This window comes from Somniosus microcephalus, unplaced genomic scaffold, assembly GCF_052327205.1.
Source record: "Somniosus microcephalus isolate GS21.2 unplaced genomic scaffold, FLI_Smic_1.0 unresolved_chr2, whole genome shotgun sequence".
NCBI classification, from domain to species: domain Eukaryota; kingdom Metazoa; phylum Chordata; class Chondrichthyes; order Squaliformes; family Somniosidae; genus Somniosus; species Somniosus microcephalus.
In genome coordinates, this window is record NW_028225180.1 from 82543305 (window position 1) to 82565691 (window position 22387).

Sequence of the window (22387 nt, forward strand, 5' to 3'; positions counted from 1 at the left end):
ATACCCAGGAACAGGAGGAGGCCATTCGGCCCCTCCAGCCCGTTATACCCAGGAACAAGAGGAGGCCATTCGGCCCCTCCAGCCCGTTATACCCAGGAACAAGAGGAGGCCATTCAGCCCCTCCAGCCTGTTATATCTAGGAATAAGAGGAGGCCATTCAGCCCCTCCAGCCTATTGTACCTAGGAACAGGAAGAGGCTGTTCAGCCCCTCCAGCCTAAGAACTGGAGGGAGCCATTCAGTTAGACTGTAGCAGATCTGTTTAGCTCCAGCTACCCGCCTTGGTTTCATATCCCTTAATCTCTTTGCTTAACAAGAATCTATCGTAGAATTAAGTCGAATGTACAGCTCAGCCCCACTGCTCCGTGCCGGTGTTTATGCTCCACACGAGCCTCCTCCCACCCCTCTTTATCGCCTCCTATCAACATAACCTTCTGTTCGTTTCTCCCTCATGTCTTTATCGAGCTTCCCCTTAAATGCATCTGTACTATTCAACTTAACCACTCCCTGTGGTGGCGAGTTCCACATTCTCCCCACTCTCTGGGTAAAGAAGTTTCTCCTGAATTCCCACAGAAACCCCACAGTGCAGATAGAGGCCATTTCGGCCCATCGAGCCTGCACCGACACATATCCCACCCGATCCCCGTAACCCCACGTATTTAATCCCACTAACACTAAGGGTCAATTTATCATAGCCAATCATCCTAACCTGCACATCTTTGGACTGTGGGAGGAAACCGGAGCACCCGGAGTAAACCCACGCAGACACAGGGAGAATGTGCAAACTCCACACAGTCGCCCGAGGCCGGATTCGAACCCGGGTCCCTGGCGCTGTGAGGCAACAGTGCTAACCACTATGCCACCGTGCTGCCCTATTGGATTTATTAGTGACGATCTTATATTGACGGCCCCTAGTCCTGGTCTCCGCTACGTGGAAACATCTTCTCTACGTCTACCCTCTCGAACCCTTTCACAATCATAGACCTCGATCAGGTCGCCCTTCAGCCTTCTCTTTAGAGAAAAGAGCCCCCATCAATCTCAGTTTTGATATTTTCAATTAATCCCCAGCCTCAACAGCTTTCTGGGGGAGAGAGTTCCAGATTTCCACCACCCTTTGTGTGAAGAAGTGCTTCCCGACATCACCCCTGAACGGCCTGGCTCTGATTTTAAGGTTCTGCCCCCTTGTTCTGGACTCACCCCCCACCAGAGGAAATAGTTTCTCTCTATCTCTCTCTCTCTCTCTCTCTCTCTACCCTATCAACTTTTTTGAATCACCTGAAACACCTCTATTAGATCATTCCTTAATCTTCTATACTCGAGGGAATGCAGGCCCAGTCTGTCCTCGTGATTTAACCCTTTAAACCTGGGATTCTGGGGGTCCTCGTGCTGTTTCGGGGGAATCGCGTTTGCTGTTTGGTTCCCTTACAATTAGCATCATCAGTTTGTGGGACTGAGTCAAGTCGAATCTCAATCTCCTTTCCTGGGCTTACGGATTTATGCTGGTGATTTTTTGGGGGGTGGTGGGGGGTCGTATTCCGACATTCCATCCATTTTTCCATGAAAATCCCAAATCGGTGGTTTTGAAAGCGGTCACCACTTGACTCCCTCTTTCCTGTCCTTTCACATATTATGGGGTTAATCCCCCCCCCCCCCCCCCCCCACACACACACACCCTCCGCACCAGTTACCCGGCTACACCAGGCCGATGTGTCGGGGGGAGGGGGGGGAAAGGTAGCCCAGCCTGGTTCCGTCCTCACTTTTCGCAGGGATCCCGGGCTCAAGATCGGGCGGAGGGGCCCCAGGGAGTCTCCCCAGGCCCAACTCTTTCCAGCGGGACATTGCTGGCTAGCGAACCGGAGCAGTTGTATCTCCGCCATGATCTCCCCCACTGTAGTGACACTTCCCTCTCACCCAGCGCAAAATGATTGCACCTGGCACCTTCCTGGGTCGATCGTACCCCACAGTCCATGTTTGAGAGTTTCGGTCCTAAAGACGATTCTGAATTGCTGGCTAACGTGACCATCCCTCTCTGTCTTTGTGCACTCCCCTCCCCTCCTCTTGTAGTCCGTCGAAAGTGGCAGGAGCTCTCACCTGGTGACCCTGTGTTTCGGACTCTGCATCCTGGGCCGGAGAGCCCTGGGGACGGCCTCGCACAGCATGTCGGCCAGGTAAGCGAGCGGGGCGGGGGAGGCTACCTTATTTGCGTCCGGGGTGGGGGGGGGGGGTGCCTTTCACCGCAAGCGTCCAGGGTTGGAAGAGTAGAGGTGGTTGAGCTGGGATGTGGTGTGGCTGGAACGGGAGTCGGGGAGGGGGGGGTGCGGTGGTGGTGACTGAGGTGTGGGCGAGGGTTTCAGCAGGGTTGGGGTTTGAAGCAGGACCCATCGACCTTGCTCAGTGCGGCTGTCGGTCGGTAAGATTTGCAGGGCACGGAACCGAACCTGGTTCTTTTACCCAGACTGGGCCCCCAACCCCAGCAGTCCAAGCTGCACACGCACAGCTGGTCCGGTCAGCGTTGGAAGGCCGTAAACGCGGGTCGCAGTTCGGGACCAGAGGCCCACTTGTCAGAAGGTGGGCTAACACTGAGCTTGCCCGCCCGCTCTGACCAAGGGTCCGTGCCCAGTCCGATCCCCTCTCCCTGCTCTGACCGCCCTGCTGTTGTCCTCCAGCTCTGTTGGCTCTACGGTAGCCTGGTGAGCTCAACCTGGGCAGATGTTTGTGTCATCCTTCAACTCCGCTCTGGAGCGCAGTGAACAACAACGACATGTATTTATATAGCGCCTTTAACGTAGTAAAACGTCCCAGGGCGCTGCACAGGAGCGTTATCGGCCACGTTTTGATACCGAGCCACCTTGGGTATTAGGACAAGTGACCAAAAGCTTGGTTAAAGAGGAAGGCTTTAAGGAGGAGAGAGAGGCGGAGGGAATTCCAGAGCTTGGGGCCCGGGCAGCTGAAGGCACGGCTGCCAATGGTGGGGTGATTATAATCAGGGATGCGCAAGTGGGCAGAATGGGAGGAGCACATAGATCTCGGAGGGTTGTGGGGCTGGAGGAGGTTACAGAGATAGGGTTGTGGGGCTGGAGGAGGTTACGGAAATAGGGAGGGTTGTAGGGCTGGAGGAGGTTACAGAGATAGGGAGGGTTGTAGGGACTGGAGGAGGTTACAGAGATAGGGAGGGTTGTGGGGCTGGAGGAGGTTACAGAGATAGGGAGGGTTGTAGGGCTGGAGGAGGTTACAGAGATAGGGAGGGTTGTAGGGCTGGAGGAGGTTACAGAGATAGGGAGGGTTGTAGGGCTGGAGGAGGTTACAGAGATAGGGAGGGTTGTGGGGCTGGAGGAGGTTACAGAGATAGGGAGGGTTGTAGGGCTGGAGGAGGTTACAGAGATAGGGAGGGTTGTAGGGCTGGAGGAGGTTACAGAGATAGGGAGGGGGTGAGGAGGCCGTGGAGGGATTTGAAAACGAGGATGAGCATTTTTGAAATTTAGGCGTGGCTTAACTGGGATCCAATGTAGGTCAGCGGGCACAGGGTTTGATGGGTGAGCGGGATTTGGTGCGAGTTAGGATATGGTGTGGGAAAGGATGGGAGCAGCGACGTTCCATGCAGCTGAGTGAAAATCCCACCACAAACGCCACGGATTCTGCGAGGAGCGCTGCGCGGTCTGCAGGGGCACTCAGCACTAATCCGACCGTATCACTTCCCCTCTCCTCCCCCCTCTCTCTCGCTCTCTTTCCCCTCCCCCCGCCCCTCGCTCTCGCTCGCAGCAGTCTGGAGCCATTCCTGTACGGGTTGCACGCCCTGTTTAAAGGGGATTTCCGGATCACCTGCCCCCGAGACGAGTGGGTCTTTGTCGACATGGAGTTGCTGCAGAAGGTGGTGGCCCCTGGGATCCGGATGTCACTGAAACTGCATCAGGTACGATGCGAGTTTATATTGGTGGTGGGATTGGACACCGTCCAATTGGATGGGGGGGGTCATAGGGGCGAGGACTAGGGGGAGTGGGGTAGAGGACAGAGTTGTGGTGGGGGGGGCGCGGAGGACGGAGCGGGGGGGGGCGCGGAGGACGGAGCGGGGGGGTCGCGGAGGACGGAGCGGGGGGGTCGCGGAGGACGGAGCAGGGGGGTCGCGGAGGACGGAGCGGGGGGGACGCGGAGGACGGAGCGGGGGGGACGCGGAGGACGGAGCGGGGGGGTCGCGGAGGACGGAGCGGGGGGGGTCGCGGAGGACGGAGCGGGGGGGGTCGCGGAGGACGGAGCGGGGGGGTCGCGGAGGACGGAGCGGGGGGGGTCGCGGAGGACGGAGGGGGGGGGTCGCGGAGGACGGAGCGGGGGGGACGCGGAGGACGGAGCGGGGGGGACGCGGAGGACGGAGCGGGGGGGTCGCGGAGGACGGAGCGGGGGGGGTCGCGGAGGACGGAGCGGGGGGGTCGCGGAGGACGGAGCGGGGGGGGTCGCGGAGGACGGAGTGGGGGGGTCGCGGAGGACGGAGCGGGGGGGGTCGCGGAGGACGGAGGGGGTGGGTCGCGGAGGACGGAGCGGGGGGGGGGTCGCGGAGGACGGAGCGGGGGGGGGTCGCGGAGGACGGAGCGGGGGGGGGGTCGCGGAGGACGGAGCGGGGGGGGGGTCGCGGAGGACGGAGCGGGGGGGGGTCGCGGAGGACGGAGCGGGGGGGGGTCGCGGAGGACGGAGCGGGGGGGGTCGCGGAGGACGGAGGGGGGGGGTCGCGGAGGACGGAGCGGGGGGGGTCGCGGAGGACGGAGCCGGGGGGGGTCGCGGAGGACGGAGCGGGGGGGGGGGTCGCGGAGGACGGAGCGGGGGAGGACGGAGGACGGAGCGGGGGGAGGACGGAGGACGGAGCGGGGGAGGACGGAGGACGGAGCGGGGGAGGGGCGGAGGACGGAGCGGGGGAGGGGCGGAGGACGGAGCGGGGGAGGGGCGGAGGGGGGAGGGGCGGAGGACGGAGCGGGGGAGGGGCGGAGGACGGAGCGGGGGAGGGGCGGAGGACGGAGCGGGGGAGGGGCGGAGCGGGGGAGGGGCGGAGGACGGAGCGGGGGGGGCACGGGGGGGCGGAGGACGGAGCGGGGGGGAGCGGGGGGGGCGGAGGACGGGGCGGGGGCGGTGCAGGGAGGACGAAGCGGGGAGGGCGGAGTGGGGCGGAGGACGGAGTGGGGGGGAGGGCAGGGCGGAGTGGGGAGGGCAGGGCAGAGGGGGGGTGTGGAGGACGGAGTGGGGAGGGGCAGAGTGGGGGGGCAGAGGACGGAGCGGGGAGGACGGAGCGGGTGGGGCGGAGGACGGAGCGGGTGGGGCGGAGGACGGAGCGGGTGGGGCGGAGGACAGAGTGGGGGGGCGGGGAGGAGAGGGCGGAGTGGGGAGGGTCCGGGCGGAGGGGGGTGGTGCGGAGGACGGAGTGGGGAGGGCAGGGGGGAGGGGCAGAGTGGGGGGACGGAGGACGGGGTGGGGGGGACTGAGCGGGGAGGGCAGGAGCGGAGGGCGGGGGAGTTGGGGTAATGTGTTCGCATCAAGACTGGGTTTTCCAGAAGGCATTTCCTCCTGGGGAGCTGAGGATCAGCTGACCGAACACGTGACTGAACCTGTGTGGGGTGAGGGGGGTGGGGGGTGGCAGTCTCAGTCGGGTGACTCAGTCCTTCACTGTAACGTGCACCGACCTGTCGAGCTCCGCGGCGGCGGGGGGGGGTCGTCTCTGGGCGGCAGTTTGCGGTTCGGAGTCTTGTCTTAACGCGCAGCGACGACTCTCCCTCCGCCCAGGATCACTTCACCTCCCCCGACGAGTACGACGACCCGGCCGTGCTCTACGACGCCATCACCAGCAACGAGGAGAAGATGGTGATCTCCCACGAGGGCGACCCGGCCTGGCGCAACGCCATCCTCACCAACACCCAGTCGCTGCTGGCGCTGCGCCACGTGATGGACGACGGCAGCGACGAGTACAAGATCATCATGCTGAACAAGCGCTACCTGAGCTTCCGTGTCATCAAGGTACATCCTACTCTGTCTTGCACCATTTTACACAGAGTTATACTGCCTTACACTTTACATAGCATTACATAAGAATTAGGAGCAGGAGTCGGCCCCACAACCCCGTGAGCCTGCTCCGCCATTCAATAAGATCATGGCTGATCATCGACCTCAACTCCCGTTTTCCTGCCTGATCCCCATATCCCTGGATTCCCCGAGAGTCCAAAAATCTATCGATATCAGCCTTGAATATTCTCAACGATTCATCATCCTCGAGTCGAGAAATCCAAGGATTCACCACCCTCTGAGTGAAGAAATTCCTCCTCATCTCAGTCTGAAATGGCCGACCTTATCCTGAGACTCTCCAGCCAGCGGAAGCATCCTCGCAGCATCTCCCCTGTCAGTCCCCCTCAGAATATTACATGTTTCAATGAGATCCAGCATTGTGCAGTGTCGGGGGGTGGGGGGGGGGCCCCGAGCTAGGGGTACGGTAACATCGTGGTTATGTTCGTGGACCAGTAATCCAGAGGCCTGGATTAATCATCCGGGGAATTTAAAATTCAGTTAATTAAATAAATCTGGAATGCAAAGCTAGTATCTGTAATGGTGACCATGAAACTGCCGTAAAAACCCATCTGGTTCACTGATGTCCTTTTTAGGGCAGGAAATCTACCGTCCTTACCCGGTCTGGCCGATACGTGACTCCAGCCCCACAGCAATGTGGTTGACTCTTACCTGCCCTCTGAGATGGCCGAGCAAGACACTCGGTTGTATTCAAGAAGGCGGCTCACCACCACCTTCTTGAGGGCAATTGTGGACGGGCAATAAATGCTGGGCCTTGCCGGCGACGGCCACATCCCATGAATGAATGAATATTGGAAAAAAAAAGGCCGGAGCCGCGCGTGGAAAGGATTGACGTGCTTAGGATTAAAGGTGATTCTTTTTACCTTGTGTTCTGTCTCCTTTTGGCCGCTAGGTGAACCGGGAGTGCGTGCGGGGCCTGTGGTCAGGCCAGCAGCAGGAGCTGGTGTTCCTGCGGAATCGGAACCCGGAGCGCGGCAGCATCCAGAATGCCAAGCAGGCCCTGCGCAACATGATCAACTCCTCGTGCGACCAGCCCATCGGCTACCCCATCTACGTCTCGCCGCTGACCACCTCGTACGCGGGCCAGCACGGCCAGCTCCGCAGCATCTGGGGGGACCCCGTCAGTCTGAGGAACATCTCCAGCTGGTTCATCTCCAGCTGGGAGCGGTAAGGGTTAACGCGGCGGGGGGGGGGGGGGGGCTCGACGCGGTCGCCAAGCAGAACGTAGGAACAGGAGGAGCCCACTCGGCCCCTCAAGCCTCCTCCGCCCTCACGCGGCCGATCTGTATCTTAACTCCATCTCTTGGTTCACACACACAGAGCGTTGTTAAGATCTGGATCTAACTACAGGAAACTCTCGATTTACCGGTACCTAAATAACCGGAAACCTCTGTTAACCGGCAAAATTCAGGAGTAGGTTCAGGTAAGTTTTACTTCATATTAGTGGCCATTCCTGGATCTGTGGCCGTGTAACCGGGGTTCCTGCACCTGTTGCTATGCAACAGGGAAGCCTGGATTTGTTGCTGTGTACGGGGCTCTCGTACCTTTCACTATATCCAGACTTTTTGATAAACCGGCACCACGTCGGTGCCGGATAAAAAAGAGTTTCCTGTACCTGAAAGGGCGGTGGAAGCAGATTCCATAGGAACTTTCGAAAGGCAATTGGACATGTACTTGGAGAGGACGAATTTGCAGGGGAAAAGGTTGGGGAGCAGGACTAAATTGAACAGCTCTTTCAAAGAGCCGGCACACGTTGATCTGGCTGTTTTAAAAAAAGCAGACTGGATCCTGGGTTTTATAAATAGAGGCATAGAGTGCAAAAACATGGAAGTTATGCTAAACCTTTATAAAACACTGGTTCGACCTCCGCCTCAGCTGGAGTATTGTGTCCAATTCTGGGCACCGTACTTTAGAAAGGACGTCAAGGCCTTGGAGAGGATGCGGATGAGATTTACTGGAACGGTCCCAGGGGATGAGGGACTTCAGTTATGTGGAGAGACTGGAGAAGCTGGGATTGTTCTCCGTAGGGCAGAGAAGGTTAAGGGGAGATTTAATAGAGTTGTTCAAAATCAGGATGGGTTTTGATTGAGTAAATAAGGAGAAAGTGTTTCCAGTGGCAGGAGGGTCGGTAACCAGAGGACACAGATTGAAGATATTGGGCAAAAAATCCAGGGGTGGGGTGGGGGGGGGAGATGAGGAGAATTTGTTTCTACACAGTGAGTTATGCTGATCTGAAATGCGCTGCCTGAAAGGATGGAGGGATTCAATAGAAACTTTCAAAGGGGATTTGGATAAATACTTGGAAAAGGCGGGCGGTGGGTGCGGGGAAGTGCAGGGTTCTGGGGAAAGAGCAGGGGGGAGTGGGGCTAATTGGAGAGCTCTTTCAGAGAGCCGGCACAGGCACGATGGGCCGAATGGCCTCCTCCTGTGCTGTGAGATTCTCTGACTGAAGGTTAATGACAGTTAACTGCACTTTACCAAGGTGCCCAGAGCAGCTCGAACTGCCCAATATAGTCTGGGGTGGGGGCGGCTTAATACCGGACCTCTGAAATGGACGCCTACGGTGATGGCAGATGGTCGGCGCCACGTGCCCAATTATAGGCGTCCGTCCGGGATCAGCGGGGACGGTGGAAATGGTGGGGACTGTCTTCAGCTTCCCACTGAAGGAGCAATTTGTAGATTCCCAAAAGCTGGTGCTTGGGGGGGTCGCCCAGTCGCCACCTCTGCCCCCCCCCCCCCCCCAATTCCAAACCCTCTTAGCGCCCTGCACTTTGGGGCCTCGCCCCCTTCAAGCCCTGCCGAGGGAGCGAAGCGGGCAGCAAACTTGAGTCGTCGTATCGTCTTTCCACTTTCGCGTGTCTCTTTCCCACCCAGGCTACAGAAGGGGTGCGGCGCGGGCTGCAACAGCGGGGGCAACATCGAGGACTCTGACTGCGGCGGGGGCTCCTCGTCCATCAGCAACAACCCGACAGTGCACGTGACCCACAGCAGCACATCGCAGAGTGGGGTGGGGGCTTCAAACCCCCAGGCGCCTGTCGCAACCAGCCAGCCTCAGCCAGGTGAGCTGTTCCTGTCCCGGATTGATTCGATCTCTTCCAATTGGCCCGTCTCTTTTTTTAATGTTGTAGATAAAAGACTGTTCCAACGCTCTCCTGGCCGGCCTACCACCTTCCACCCTCCCGTAAACTTCAGCTCATCCAAAGCTTTGCTGCCCTGTATCCTAACTCGCACCGAGTCCTTTTCACCCCCCCCCTGTGCTCGCTGACCTACGTTGGCTCCCAGTCCGGCAACGCCTCGATTTTGAAATTCTCATCCTGGTGTTCAAATCCCTCCATGGCCTCCTCGCCCCCCTCCCTATCTCTGTAACCGCCTCCACGGCCCTTGCTCCTCCCTATCTCTGTAACCGCCTCCAGTCCCTACAACCCTCCCTATCTCTGTAACCTCCTCCAGCCCTACACCCCTCCCTATCTCTGTAACCTTCTCCAGCCCTACACCCATCCCTATCTCTGTAACCTCCTCCAGCCCCTACACCCCTCCCTATCTCTAACCCCCTACACCCCTCCCTATCTCTAACCCCCTATACCCCTCCCTATCTCTGTAACCTCCTCCAGCCCTACACCCCTCCCGATCTCTGTAACCTCCTCCAGTCCCTACAACCCTCCCTATCTCTGTAACCTCCTCCAGCCCCCACACCCCTCCCTAGCTCTGTAACCTCCTCCAGTCCCTACAACCCTCCCTATCTCTGTAACCTCCTCCAGCCCCCACACCCCTCCCTAGCTCTGTAACCTCCTCCAGCCCCTACAACCCTCCCTATCTCTGTAACCGCCTCCAGTCCCTACAACCCTCCCTATCTCTGTAACCTCCTCCAGCCCCTACAACCCTCCCTCTCTCTGTAACCTCCTCCAGCCCTACACCCCTCCCTATCTCTGTAACCTCCTCCAGCCCTACAACCCTCCCTATTTCTGTAACCTCCTCCAGCCCTACACCCCTTCCTATCTCTGTAACCTCCTCCAGCCCCTACACCCCTCCCTATCTCTAACCCCCTACACCCCTCCCTATCTCTAACCCCCTACAACCCTCCCTATCACTGTAACCTCCTCCAGCCCTACAACCCTCCCTATCTCTGTAACCTCCTCCAGCCCCTACAACCCTCCCTATCACTGTAACCTCCTCCAGCCCTACAACCCTCCCTATTTCTGTAACCTCCTCCAGCCCTACAACCCTCCCTATCTCTGTAACCTCCTCCAGCCCTACAACCCTCCCTATCTCTGTAACCTCCTCCAGCCCCTACACCCCTCCCTATCTCTGTAACCTCCTCCAGCCCCTACACCCCTCCCTATCTCTGTAACATCCTCCAGCCCCTACACCCCTCCCTATCTCTGTAACATCCTCCAGCCCTCTACACCCCTCCCTATCTCTGTAACCTCCTCCAGCCCCTACACCCCTCCCTATCTCTGTAACATCCTCCAGCCCTCTACAACCCTCCCTATCTCTGTAACCTCCTCCAGCCCCTACACCCCTCCCTATCTCTAACCCCCTACACCCCTCCCTATCTCTAACCCCCTACAACCCTCCCTATCACTGTAACCTCCTCCAGCCCTACAACCCTCCCTATTTCTGTAACCTCCTCCAGCCCTACAACCCTCCCTATCTCTGTAACCTCCTCCAGCCCCTACACCCCTCCCTATCTCTGTAACCTCCTCCAGCCCCTACACCCCTCCCTATCTCTGTAACATCCTCCAGCCCCTACACCCCTCCCTATCTCTGTAACCTCCTCCAGCCCCCTACAACACTCCCCTTGCGCATCCCCCGATTTCCATCGCTCCATCATTGGCGGCCGTGCCTTCAGCCGCCTGGGCCCTAAGCTCTGGAGTTCCCTCCCTAAACCTCTCCGCCTCTCTTTAAGGCCCTCCTTCAAGCTCTGCCCTAATATCTCCTCGTGTGGCTCGGTGTCAAATTCTGTCTGATCTACGCTCGGGGCGTTTTGAGGCGCTGTATAAATACAAGTGGTTGTTGTTGTGGACGCCGCCATTTAATTGACGCCATTCTGTCCACAGGAAGTGATCTGAACTCTCAGCTGGGACCACCATGGACCATTAGGCCGCAGCCGCTACAGCTATCGCTCTTAGCTCAATCGGAGCCTCGGCAGGAAAGCAGCAATTCCTTACAAAGGACTTCCTCCATCCAGGGACTCCTCGGTCAGAGGTTGTCCTCCAGCCAGCTTTCTTTCAACAGCTCCCTGGTCTCCATGGCCTCGCAGGGGGACCGTTTCCCGGCGGGCGCCCAGCTGGACGGCTCGGGGCCGGTCCGGGTCCTCCACCGGGCCGGCTTGGCCTCCTCCGCCAACTTCACCTACGACGGGCCTCACGGCAAGTGGAGCCTGCCGGGCCGGAGAGGAGCCAACGGGCTGCCCGGCTGCGACTGGGACAACGGCTCCGGGACCCATTCCAGCGGCAGCGCGCTGGGCACGCCCGCCAAAGGAAGCCTGCCAAGAAGCCAGGTAGGTACCCGCCCCGGGGGAGTGGGGAGGAGAGTGGCTGCGGGGGGGGTGGGAAGTTGGAGAGGCAAGTGGCTTAACGTCTGATCCCAGCAACTCCCGACAGTGCAGCGCTCCCTCAGCACTGCACTGGGAGTGTCGGTCAGGAACATGTGCTCAAGCCTCTGGAGTGGGACTCAAACCCACAACCTTCTGACTCGGAGGCGAGTGTGGCTACGGCCGACACTGAGCCATGACTTGAGGACAGACTCTCGGGATGACTTGAGTTATGACATTGAAAACGAAGGCACCTGTACTAGCTGGACTTGTATAGTTAGATAGAATTCACAGCACAGAAACAGGCCATTCGGCCCACCTGCTCCGTGCTAGTGTTTCTGCTCCACACGAGCCTCCTCCCACCCCTCTTCATCTCATCCCCATCAGCATAGCCTTCTAGTCCTTTCTCCCTCGTGTGTTTATCCAGCTTCCCCTTAAATGCATCTATACTATTCGCCTCAACCACTCCCTGTGGGAGCGAGTTCCACATTCTCACCACTCTCTGGGTAAAGAAGTTTCTCCTGAATTCCCGATTGAGTCATAGAGTTGTACAGCACAGAAAGAGGCCCTTCGGCCCATCGTGTCTGCGCCGGCCATCAAGCCCTGTCTATTCTAATCCCATTTTCCAGCACTTGGTCCGTAGCCTTGTATGCTATGGCGTTTCAAGTGCTCATCCAAATGCTTCTTGAATGTTGTGAGGGTTCCTGCCTCTACCACCCTTTCAGGCAGTGAGTTCCAGATTCCAACCACCCTCTGGGTGAAAAAGTTTTCCCTCAAATCCCCTCTAAACCTCCTGCCCCTTACCTTGAATCTATGCCCCCTGGTTATTGACCCCTCTACTAAGGGGAAAAGTTCCTTTCTATCTACCCTATCTATGCCCCTCATAATTTTGTACACCTCAGTCAGGTCCCCCCTCAGCCTTCTCTGCTCCAAGGAAAACAACCCCAGCCTGTCCAGTCTCTCTTCATAGCTGAAACGCTCAAGCCCAGGTAACATCCTGGTGAATCTCCTCTGCACCCTCTCCAATGCAATCACATCCTTCCTATAGTGTGGCGACCAGAACTGCACACAGTATTCCAGCTGTGGCCTAACTAGCGTTTTGTACAGCTCCATCATAACCTCCCTGCTCTTATATTCTATGCCTCAGCTAATGAAGGCAAGTATCCCATATGCCTTTTTAACCACCTTATCTACCTGTCCTGCTGCCTTCAGGGATCTATGTACAGTACATGCACACCAAGGTCCCGCTGATCCTCTGTCCTTCCTAGGGTCCTACCATTCATTGTGTATTCCCTTGCCTTGTTGGTCCTCCCAAAATGCATCATCTCACACTTTTCAGGGTTAAATTCCATTTGCCACTGTTCTGCCCATCTGACCAACCCGTCTATATCGTCCTGTAGCCCGAGGCTTCCCTCCTCGCTATTTACCACTTCACCAATTTTCATGTCATCTGCGAACTTACTGATCATACCTCCTACAATCATATCTAAATCATTAATGTACACTACAAACAGCAAAGGACCCATCACCGATCCCTGCAGTACACCACTGGACACAGGCTTCCAGTCACAAAAACAACCTTCGATTTATTGGATTTATTAGTGACGATCTTATATTGATGGCCCCTAGTTCTGGTCTCCCCCACAAGTGGAAACATCTTCTCTACGTCTACCCTATCGAACCCTTTCATAATCTTAAAGACCTCGATCAGGTCGCCCCTCGGCCTTCTCCTTTCTAGAGTAAAGAGCCCCGGCCTGTTCAGCCTTTCCTGATGGGTAGAAACCTCTCAGTTCTGGGATCATCCTTGTAAATCTTTTTCTTTGCACCTTCTCCAGTGCCTCGATAGCCTTTTATCGTACTAATTCGATCCTAAGCTGCCTTTTTTTTTTTCTTTCTTTCTTTCTCTCGTCCTCCAGCCGCCTTGTCTTCAGCCCTGTGACCTGGGCCAAGTCCCCGAAACGGATAGTTCTTCCCCGAGAGCGGAGCAGCTGCCCGGGGACGCGGGCCCGCTGCCCCGGGGAGGGGGCCTCGACCTGAAGGGATGGGAGCAGAAGGAGGAACCGGAGACCACGGCAGTGCAGTCACTGCTGGAACACCAGTTCTAACCGTGGAAGCACCGAGGTGCGGTTGACTTCCCCGGTTTACGTGCCCGGACGGCCGCCTCTCTCTCTGTCTCTCTCTCTGCCTCTCTCCGTGCGTGGTACTTGCGAGAAATCTTTAAATTAAAGATGTGATCGTGTGTGGGGGGGTGAGGAGCGTCTTCTGACCGCTGGCCAGACACCTGCCTCTCTATCTCTCTGGCTTGCAAGGGTTTGTCAAGGGATGTCCATGTCGGGATTTCACCCCGAGAACTGGCTTGTTGGGTCTGTTGAGTGTCACTGGCCACGTCGATACGACCCCTGAAGAGAGCTTGGCCGGTCCGTAACCTCCCGCCCCCTCCATCTACACCGACTCTGGCAATCCAAACACCGAATGGATTGGCGCCCCAAGGACTTGTGGGCGAGTTGGGCACAACCTCTGTAGCCGAGCTAGACCAGCCTGAGTTACATCGAGGTGGCACGCGGGTTCCTTCTGGTTCAATCCCGCCCTTTAAAAAATTTTAAAAGCCCGTTTTAATTCCCAAGTTGTCGTGTGTGTCCCTCTCCTTCCCCCCCCCCCCCCCCCTTTCCGTTTGTCAGATACCGCGCGGGGCGCGATGTTCCCCCCTCTGATCGCAAGCTCGCGGTGGTTCGCGAATTCCGCTCAGTACGGGGTGGGGGGCGGGGGGGGAGCCCTCGAAACAAACGCCTGGCACCCACCTGCACTCGGCCTAGGGGCTGTGGTTTGATGGAACTACTGGCTGTGTGGGGCGGTTGGCATTCTACCGCCCGAGAGGCCTCCCGCACGCCCTAGATGTCTCCCGCGCGCCAGCCTCGCCCACCTGAAGGCCAGCAAAACCACCTTGAAGCTATGGGGCTGAGTGAGATGATCCATCACAAGCCTCTGGCCCAGTTCCTGCCAAACCCTTTTGACCAACCATGGTGAGCGTCTCCTGGTCCCTAACCCTGCAGATACCAGTTCTCTTAATTTTTGTAGATCCACTTGGACTGGAAGCTTTGTAGAAACGTACGGGGTGGAGGTGGTGGCGTGTGAAGGGGGGGATTCATTCTACTGATGGCTTGTACCTGGGGAGAAGGATTAATCGTCCTTTTTGAATCTATGCCGCGGACTAAAATCTGACCAGGCCTCCGCGCGTTTGGCAGAAGTTTTTTTTTTTAAACACCAACACCCTCGGGGCTATTCGCGTAACATGCCGAGGCCGCGTCGAGAGGCCCTTTTAATTCACCTTCTGTCGCCGCTGCATGGGCCGATTGTCACCATATTGGTGCGTCTTAGCGAGGTGCTGAACTCTGTGTGGTGCAGAGGCTGCCCCCACGGCAGAGGTCGGGGGGCCGGCGGGAATGGGGCTCCTTGCCAAGGGTTCCGGTTCCCCGGTGGGTCGAATCCATCCGAGTTCGCTCCGCGGTGGAGCTTGGGAGTGGGGGGACGGAGCTGGGGTCTGGATCCTTTCTCCCGTCCATCAATGTCCCCAGTGGGCGAATGTCTTGTCTCCAGTTCTCTGGCCCATTTCATTCTAGAAGTTGGTTGACCATTACGTCTCGAGGTGGTCGCGTTGCGTGGCGAACCCGGGTCTGGCGGGCGTGCCGATGGGTTATATATTTTCCCCCCGCTCCGCTTCCGAGCGAGCTGGCGCGCGGTTCCGCGGCCCCCCCCCCCGCCCCGTCCCCGTCCCACGCCGTGGATTGTTATGACCCTGGGGAGGGGGTGGGAGCTCACGGAAGCTGAGCCAGGTCCTGTCAAACTGAGCAAGAGTAGGGAGCCACGATTGAGATCTACCCCCCCCACCCGCCCCCCTCTAGCCCGGGAACTCTTGAGGTCTAGCACTGTCCGAGCTGAGATCAGCTAACTCTGCACAGGCTAGGGGATCAAACCCGGGGTGGGCTTCAGATCCCACCCCAGCGAGTCGCGCAAACCCCACCCGCTTATGGTCGAAAATGAGTTCTGCGACATTCGACGTCCTCCTTTTGGTTTCGATGTGTGGGCATCGCTGGCAAGGCCGGCATCTGTTGCCCGTCCCCTGGTTGCCCCTTGGGAAGGTGGTGCTGGCGGTGGTGGGCATTTACTGCAAGGAATGACTGCACAGTGGGCAGGGGCTGGCGGCTAGACTTGACGGTGTTGTTTCAGAGCTCGTGAACCTTGTGAGAGTTGGCGGGCGTTGAAGGGACGTGGGGGGAGCCTGTGGTTAAAGGCGCTCTACCGCTACCAGTTACCGCAAGCGATCACCACTCGGCAGTCTTGGTCTGCTGTGGGCCTTGCACCTTAACCAGCGTTCTAGTTGGGAACTCGTGATGGATGTTCGATTTAATACTTTGGTTTAAAGCGTACTTTTTTACCAAGAAAAAAAAAAAAAAATTGAGCTTAAAGGGTTTGTGTTTTTATTTTTTTTTAATCGTTAATCTCTGAAATCAGCTGGCTTATGATTGCATCGGAAATATTGACCCCCCCCCCCCCCCCCCCCCCCCAAATGCTGATGGTACATTCACAGCGAATGTACTGCTAGGCACGGCCCTGGGTCCAGGCCAGTAGCCCCTTGGCAGTGAAAAGGTCAGTAAAGTGATGAGTTCTAATCAGTGTGGAGGGAGGGTGGGGTTGCTGGAATGCAGGATTGGGGGCAGTTCATCATTTTATAAGCTTTGACTTTATACACCAGTTCCTTTTATTGGGGAATCGCAGCCAGATGTATGTTTGTATCTTGCAGGAAGTTGTCGTTCCTGAAGGTTGAATCTTAAAAAGGGAACACAAGTCCAGCGGGAGTGTTTTTACTTCCACACCCTTTCGCTTCACCGCCTCCATTTTAATTAGATGAATTTAAAATTCTTGTGCCGGGCTTGCGCACTTCCTGTCCGCAAGTCTCACTTCCTGTTGTCAATTTTGATCCCGCTTCCCATTGTTAATCGCTACGTCAATATTCAGTTTTTCTTATGTCAACTGTCACGGTGCAGTTTCGCGCTCTGGCCACCGGGTGGCTCTGCAGAGTACGTTTCAGGAAGTCTCTTTCCCTCAGCTCTGTTGCCATCTTTGTGTGTGTGTATAAAATAGCTTATTTATGAACTCAACATGGCCATTTACTAGTGTGTTGAAAAATTATTTATATTTTAAAGACATTTTTAGCATCACATTTCTAGCCCCCACTTTCCCCCCCACCCCAATGCACACATCCACCAGGTCCGATCTCACTGCCAGACCCCTCTATGACAAGCAAGCCTCAGTTTTCTCTTCCTCAAACTTGCCTACTCCTTTTTATTTTTGGCTTCTATTTCTGCACCCCCCCCCCCCCCCGCCAATGAAAGATCCTTATCTGCTTATCTAATGCCATTCATAAAATCATACAGCACAGAAGGAGGCCATTCGGCCCATCGTGCCTGTGCCGGCTCTTTGAAAGAGCTCTCCAATTAGTCCCACACCCCCGCCTGCTCTTTTCCCAGAGCCCTGCAATTTTTCTTCTCCAAAGTTAATGTGGGTCTCTCCTGTAGCTTTGCTCCTCCACCCCTGACTCCGATATACAAACTCCAAACTGAACTGCCTGCTTTTTAAGTGTTTAGTTTCTGTTCCCTTTCATTGTTTGGAGGTTTCTTAAGAGGTGGGAAATGCCACACTGGTGGAGTTTGGGGCTGTGCCACATTCTTCCGGCAGTGTTAGAGGGAGCTTTACTCTATCTAACCCGTGCTGTACCTGCCCTGGGAGTGTTTGATGGGACAGTGTAGAGGGAGCTTTACTCTATCTAACCCGTGCTGTACCTGCCCTGGGAGTGTTTGATGGGACAGTGTAGAGGGAGCTTTACTCTGTATCTAACCTGTGCTGTACCTGCCCTGGGAGTGTTTGATGGGACAGTGTAGAGGGAGCTTTACTCTGTATCTAACCCGTGCTGTACCTGCACTGGGAGTGTTTGATGGGACAGTGTAGAGGGAGCTTTACTCTGTATCTAACCCGTGCTGTACCTGCCCTGGGAGTGTTTGATGGGACAGTGTAGAGGGAGCTTTACTCTGTATCTAACCCGTGCTGTACCTGCCCTGGGAGTGTTTGATGGGACAGTGTAGAGGGAGCTTTACTCTGTATCTAACCCATGCTGTACCTGCCCTGGGAGTGTTTGATGGGACAGTGTAGAGGGAGCTTTACTCTGTATCTAACCTGTGCTGTACCTGCCCTGGGAGTGTTTGATGGGACAGTGTAGAGGGAGTTTTACTCTGTATCTAACCCGTGCTGTACCTGCCCTGGGAGTGTTTGATGGGACAGTGTAGAGGGAGCTTTACTCTGTATCTAACCCGTGCTGTACCTGCCCTGGGAGTGTTTGACGGGACAGTGTAGAGGGAGCTTTACTCTGTATCTAACCCGTGCTGTACCTGCCCTGGGAGTGTTTGTTGGGACAGTGCAGAGGGAGCTTTACTCTGTATCTAACCCGTGCTGTACCTGCCCTGGGAGTGTTTGATGGGGACAGTGTAGAGGGAGCTTTACTCTGTATCTAACCCCGTGCTGTACCTGCCCTGGGAGTGTTTGATGGGACAGTGTACAGGGAGCTTTACTCTGTATCTAACCCGTGCTGTACCTGCCCTGGGAGTGTTTGATGGGACAGTGTAGAGGGAGCTTTACTCTGTATCTAACCCGTGCTGTACCTGCCCTGGGAGTGTTTGTTGGGACAGTGTAGAGGGAGCTTTACTCTGTATCTAACCCGTGCTGTACCTGCCCTGGGAGTGTTTGTTGGGACAGTGTAGAGGGAGCTTTACTCTGTATCTAACCCGTGCTGTACCTGTCCTGGGAGTGTTTGATGGGACAGTGTAGAGGGAACTTTACACTGAATCTAACCCGTGCTGTACCTGCCCTGGGAGTGTTTGATGGGACAGTGTAGAGGGAGCTTTACTCTGTATCTAACCCGTGCTGTACCTGCCCTGGGAGTGTTTGTTGGGACAGTGCAGAGGGAGCTTTACTCTGTATCTAACCCGTGCTGTACCTGCCCTGGGAGTGTTTGATGGGGACAGTGTAGAGGGAGCTTTACTCTGTATCTAACCCCGTGCTGTACCTGCCCTGGGAGTGTTTGATGGGACAGTGTAGAGGGAGCTTTACTCTGTATCTAACCCGTGCTGTACCTGCCCTGGGAGTGTTTGATGGGACAGTGTAGAGGGAGCTTTACTCTGTATCTAACCCGTGCTGTACCTGCCCTGGGAGTGTTTGTTGGGACAGTGTAGAGGGAGCTTTACTCTGTATCTAACCCGTGCTGTACCTGCCCTGGGAGTGTTTGTTGGGACAGTGTAGAGGGAGCTTTACTCTGTATCTAACCCGTGCTGTACCTGTCCTGGGAGTGTTTGATGGGACAGTGTAGAGGGAACTTTACACTGAATCTAACCCGTGCTGTACCTGCCCTGGGAGTGTTTGATGGGACAGTGTAGAGGGAGCTTTACTCTGTATCTAACCCGTGCTGTACCTGCCCTGGGAGTGTTTGATGGGACAGTGTAGAGCGAGCTTTACTCTATCTAACCCGTGCTGTACCTGCCCTGGGAGTGTTTGATGGGGACAGTGTAGAGGGAGCTTTACTCTGTATCTAACCCGTGCTGTACCTGCCCTGGGAGTGTTTGATGGGACAGTGTAGAGGGAGCTTTACTCTGTATCTAACCCGTGCTGTACCTGCCCTGGGAGTGTTTGATGGGGACAGTGTAGAGGGAGCTTTACTCTGTATCTAACCCGTGCTGTACCTGCCCTGGGAGTGTTTGACGGGACAGTGTAGAGGGAGCTTTACTCTGTATCTAACTCGTGCTGTACCTGCCCTGGGAGTGTTTGATGGGACAGTGTAGAGGGAGCTTTACTCTGTATCTAACCCGTGCTGTACCTGCCCTGGGAGTGTTTGATGGGACAGTGTAGAGGGTGCTTTACTTTGAATCTAGCCCGTGCTGTACCTGCCCTGGGAGTGTTTGATGGGACAGTGTAGAGGGAGCTTTACTCTGTATCTAACCCGTGCTGTACCTGCCCTGGGAGTGTTTGATGGGACAGTGTAGAGGGAGCTTTACTCTGTATCTAACCTGTGCTGTACCTGCCCTGGGAGTGTTTGACGGGGACAGTGTAGAGGGAGCTTTACTCTGTATCTAACCCGTGCTGTACCTGCCCTGGGAGTGTTTGATGGGATAGTGTAGAGGGAGCTTCACTCTGTATCTAACCCGTGGGAGTGTTTGAATGGACAGTGCCAGCCAACTGTGGTTCTGTTTCCCTATCGTGGCAAACCAGCCAGGTTTGGTAAGATGGAACGCAGTGCGATCCCATTAACCGGCCTTAGCAGTGCACTCCACCCAGGAGGTAGAGCACTAAGCTGGCAGGGGTATAAGCGCAGCGTGACTGGCGCAGTTCCCGTGCTCCGACTCGCACGTTCTTACCCACCCCCCCCCCCCCCCCCCCTTTCGTGGCTTTTCGACATCCTTCTGCTTTTTCCCTGTACTGTCCTGCGGTCGGCTCGTGTCCTGTCCCTCAGCCCGAGCGCCATTCTCATCTCTGCCAATGGGGAGACTTGTCCCGTCATCCCCCGTCCCCTCGAGCGTAAAGTGACCGGACCCGCCTGGATCCCGGAGTCAGCTCCTGGTCTGACCAGCTGCGTTTCTCTTTTCCCCCCCCGCCCCCCCTCCGTGGGTAGCGAGGTACTGGGTGAGAGTGGTGTAATGCCACTCTTTGAAACAGAGCGACCCCATAAACCAGCTTGGGCTGCAATGGCAAACACCCCCCAACATTGATCTCTTTCTCTTCCCGCTTCCATGTGTTAATTAGATCTGTTACAACTCTTGTGCAGGGTTGTGCACTGCCTGTCCCCAAGCCTTCCTTCCCCTTGTCGTCATTTTTGATCTCCCGCCACCACCGTCATCATTACCCATTGTAAATTCTGGGTCAACTGTCACGGTGCAGTTCCAGGCTGTGGCCACTGGGTAGCGCTGCTCACAGCGAGCACACACAGGAAAAAGGATCATATTTTTTACCGCCCGGGTGCGAGAGAGCAGCACCCGATGGGAAAAGTAAACCGAGAGGTGGGGGGGGGGGCGCGAGTTAGTGCCCACTGTGTCTGACCCCTGAACCCCCGTTTGCCTCCTCCCATACTCCCGCTCTTCAGAGCACAGAATTGCCTTCAGAAATGCTGGTACATTTTAGGCTGTGGGTCAGTGACTGGCTTGTATATATTTTTCTCTAAAAAGATTCTTTTGCATGTGTCACAAGGAGCTAACTTCAGCCGCCGGTGTAACCTCTCTCGCTCCGCCCCCTCCCTCCCAGGGTTAGCAATGTTTAGCCGACTCCTATTCCAGGTCGGAGGTTACGTTTCGTTGCTGATCTCAATGATTCCAGATTGAGTTCGATTTGGGGTTTTTTATTAAATAGATTTTAGCGATTTCTAAGCAGCTCTCCGCCGCAAAACCAGACAGACCGACACCCCCCCCCCCCCCCCGCATCCCCTCCCGCCACCTCATTCCAAGTGTATTGCCATGTGTGAATCCGAGGGGGGGTGGGAGGGGGTTGGGGGTCGTTCCCAAGTAACAACAGGGACCCTGTCCAGACGCTGAGATCCCGGGCGGGCACCGTGCAGCTTTGATGGAGGATGCCAGGCTTGGCGGGGCGGGGCTTTCCCCCAATGAGGAATTCCAGCAGGAACGTGGTGGTGCTGGGGATCCGCGCACAACATCGCCCCTCCCCTCGAGCCGGCATCCGATTTGGGGAGATGGGGGGAGGGGGTTGACGGCCAGGCAAATCTTGCAAGGCCAACCCGCCCTTCTCCCTCCCACGTGGTGATCGATCTCCCGCACTCTCTGCCTGCCAGCCAGGCGCACTGTCGGGTAGGAGTCCAGTTGTGCACGAGGTGATTCCTGAAGCGAGATGGCCTTCAGCTTGGTGGGGTTGTACGCTTCCTTCCCCCTGCCCCCCCCCCAACAGGATCTATCTGATACCCCACCTCCCAACCACCTGTCATACAAGGGAACTGCTGGGACCGGAGGTTACAGGTCACTCGTGTCCATGGGGGGGACCTCGAGAGGCTCCTCGTGTACTTAAAAGACCGCAAGAGATCTCATCACTCGCTCCAGGCCACGTTCTGATCTGCTCACGGCTGCTTTCGAGGGCAGGGTCGGCGCTTCGCATTGGGGAATGGCAGTCACGCCGCTCGGTTCTATCGAGGGAGAGAGCGAGCGCGGGGACCCTTGACGCTAACAGCCGTGACCTCGATCCCGCCTCGTCGGCCTTCCCCGGCAACCATCTCCCACCGGCTCTCCCCCGCCATGTTCTTTCAAACACTAACCCTCCGACCGTGGCCTGCGGGGCAACGTGGCCCGGCTCTGGGTGCGTGCGGCCCCTCCCCACCTCGAATGACCTGTCCCCCTCCCTCGGCTGGGGCAGCCTGGGGAGAGCCTGATTGCCGATCTTTTTCTCGCATTCGGAGTGGGAAGCGAGAGGAGGCGGGGGGGGTGGTGGTGGGTGGGAAGGCTGGAGTTCAGGGAAAGGTGCTGTTGGGTGTCTTGATGTCCTGAGTGTAGCTCGGGGGCATTTCCATTCAGACCTGGACAATCTTTTTTTAAGCGATGTACAGAGTGATGGGACGAGGGTTTGTCCCTTGACACAGGTTTAGCTTTATTTATATTTCTCTCTCGGGGCTGCGAGTTTGTTCTGCCTCCTTTTTCTGTTGATTTGTAGAGAAAAAAATTACACATGATTTTCTGTAAATATCTTTGAAAGGAAAAAAATATTGTCTT

At 56.5% G+C, this 22387-nt stretch overlaps 1 protein-coding gene across 1 annotated transcript in view; it reads left to right on the forward strand.

The window, feature by feature from the left end:
• The window catches only part of LOC147092923 (pecanex-like protein 3), a 62797-nt gene extending 45243 nt beyond the window's left edge, over positions 1–17554 (forward strand). The window contains exons 21-27 of the mRNA XM_085975707.1: positions 2063–2166; positions 3758–3908; positions 5759–5989; positions 6945–7219; positions 8927–9111; positions 11110–11552; positions 13502–17554. Of these exons, the coding sequence (XP_085831833.1) occupies positions 2063–2166; positions 3758–3908; positions 5759–5989; positions 6945–7219; positions 8927–9111; positions 11110–11552; positions 13502–13690 (1578 nt within the window). The 3' untranslated portion in view covers positions 13691–17554. The remainder of the gene's footprint in view (positions 1–2062; positions 2167–3757; positions 3909–5758; positions 5990–6944; positions 7220–8926; positions 9112–11109; positions 11553–13501) is intronic.
• Positions 17555–22387: the final 4833 nt, after the last annotated feature.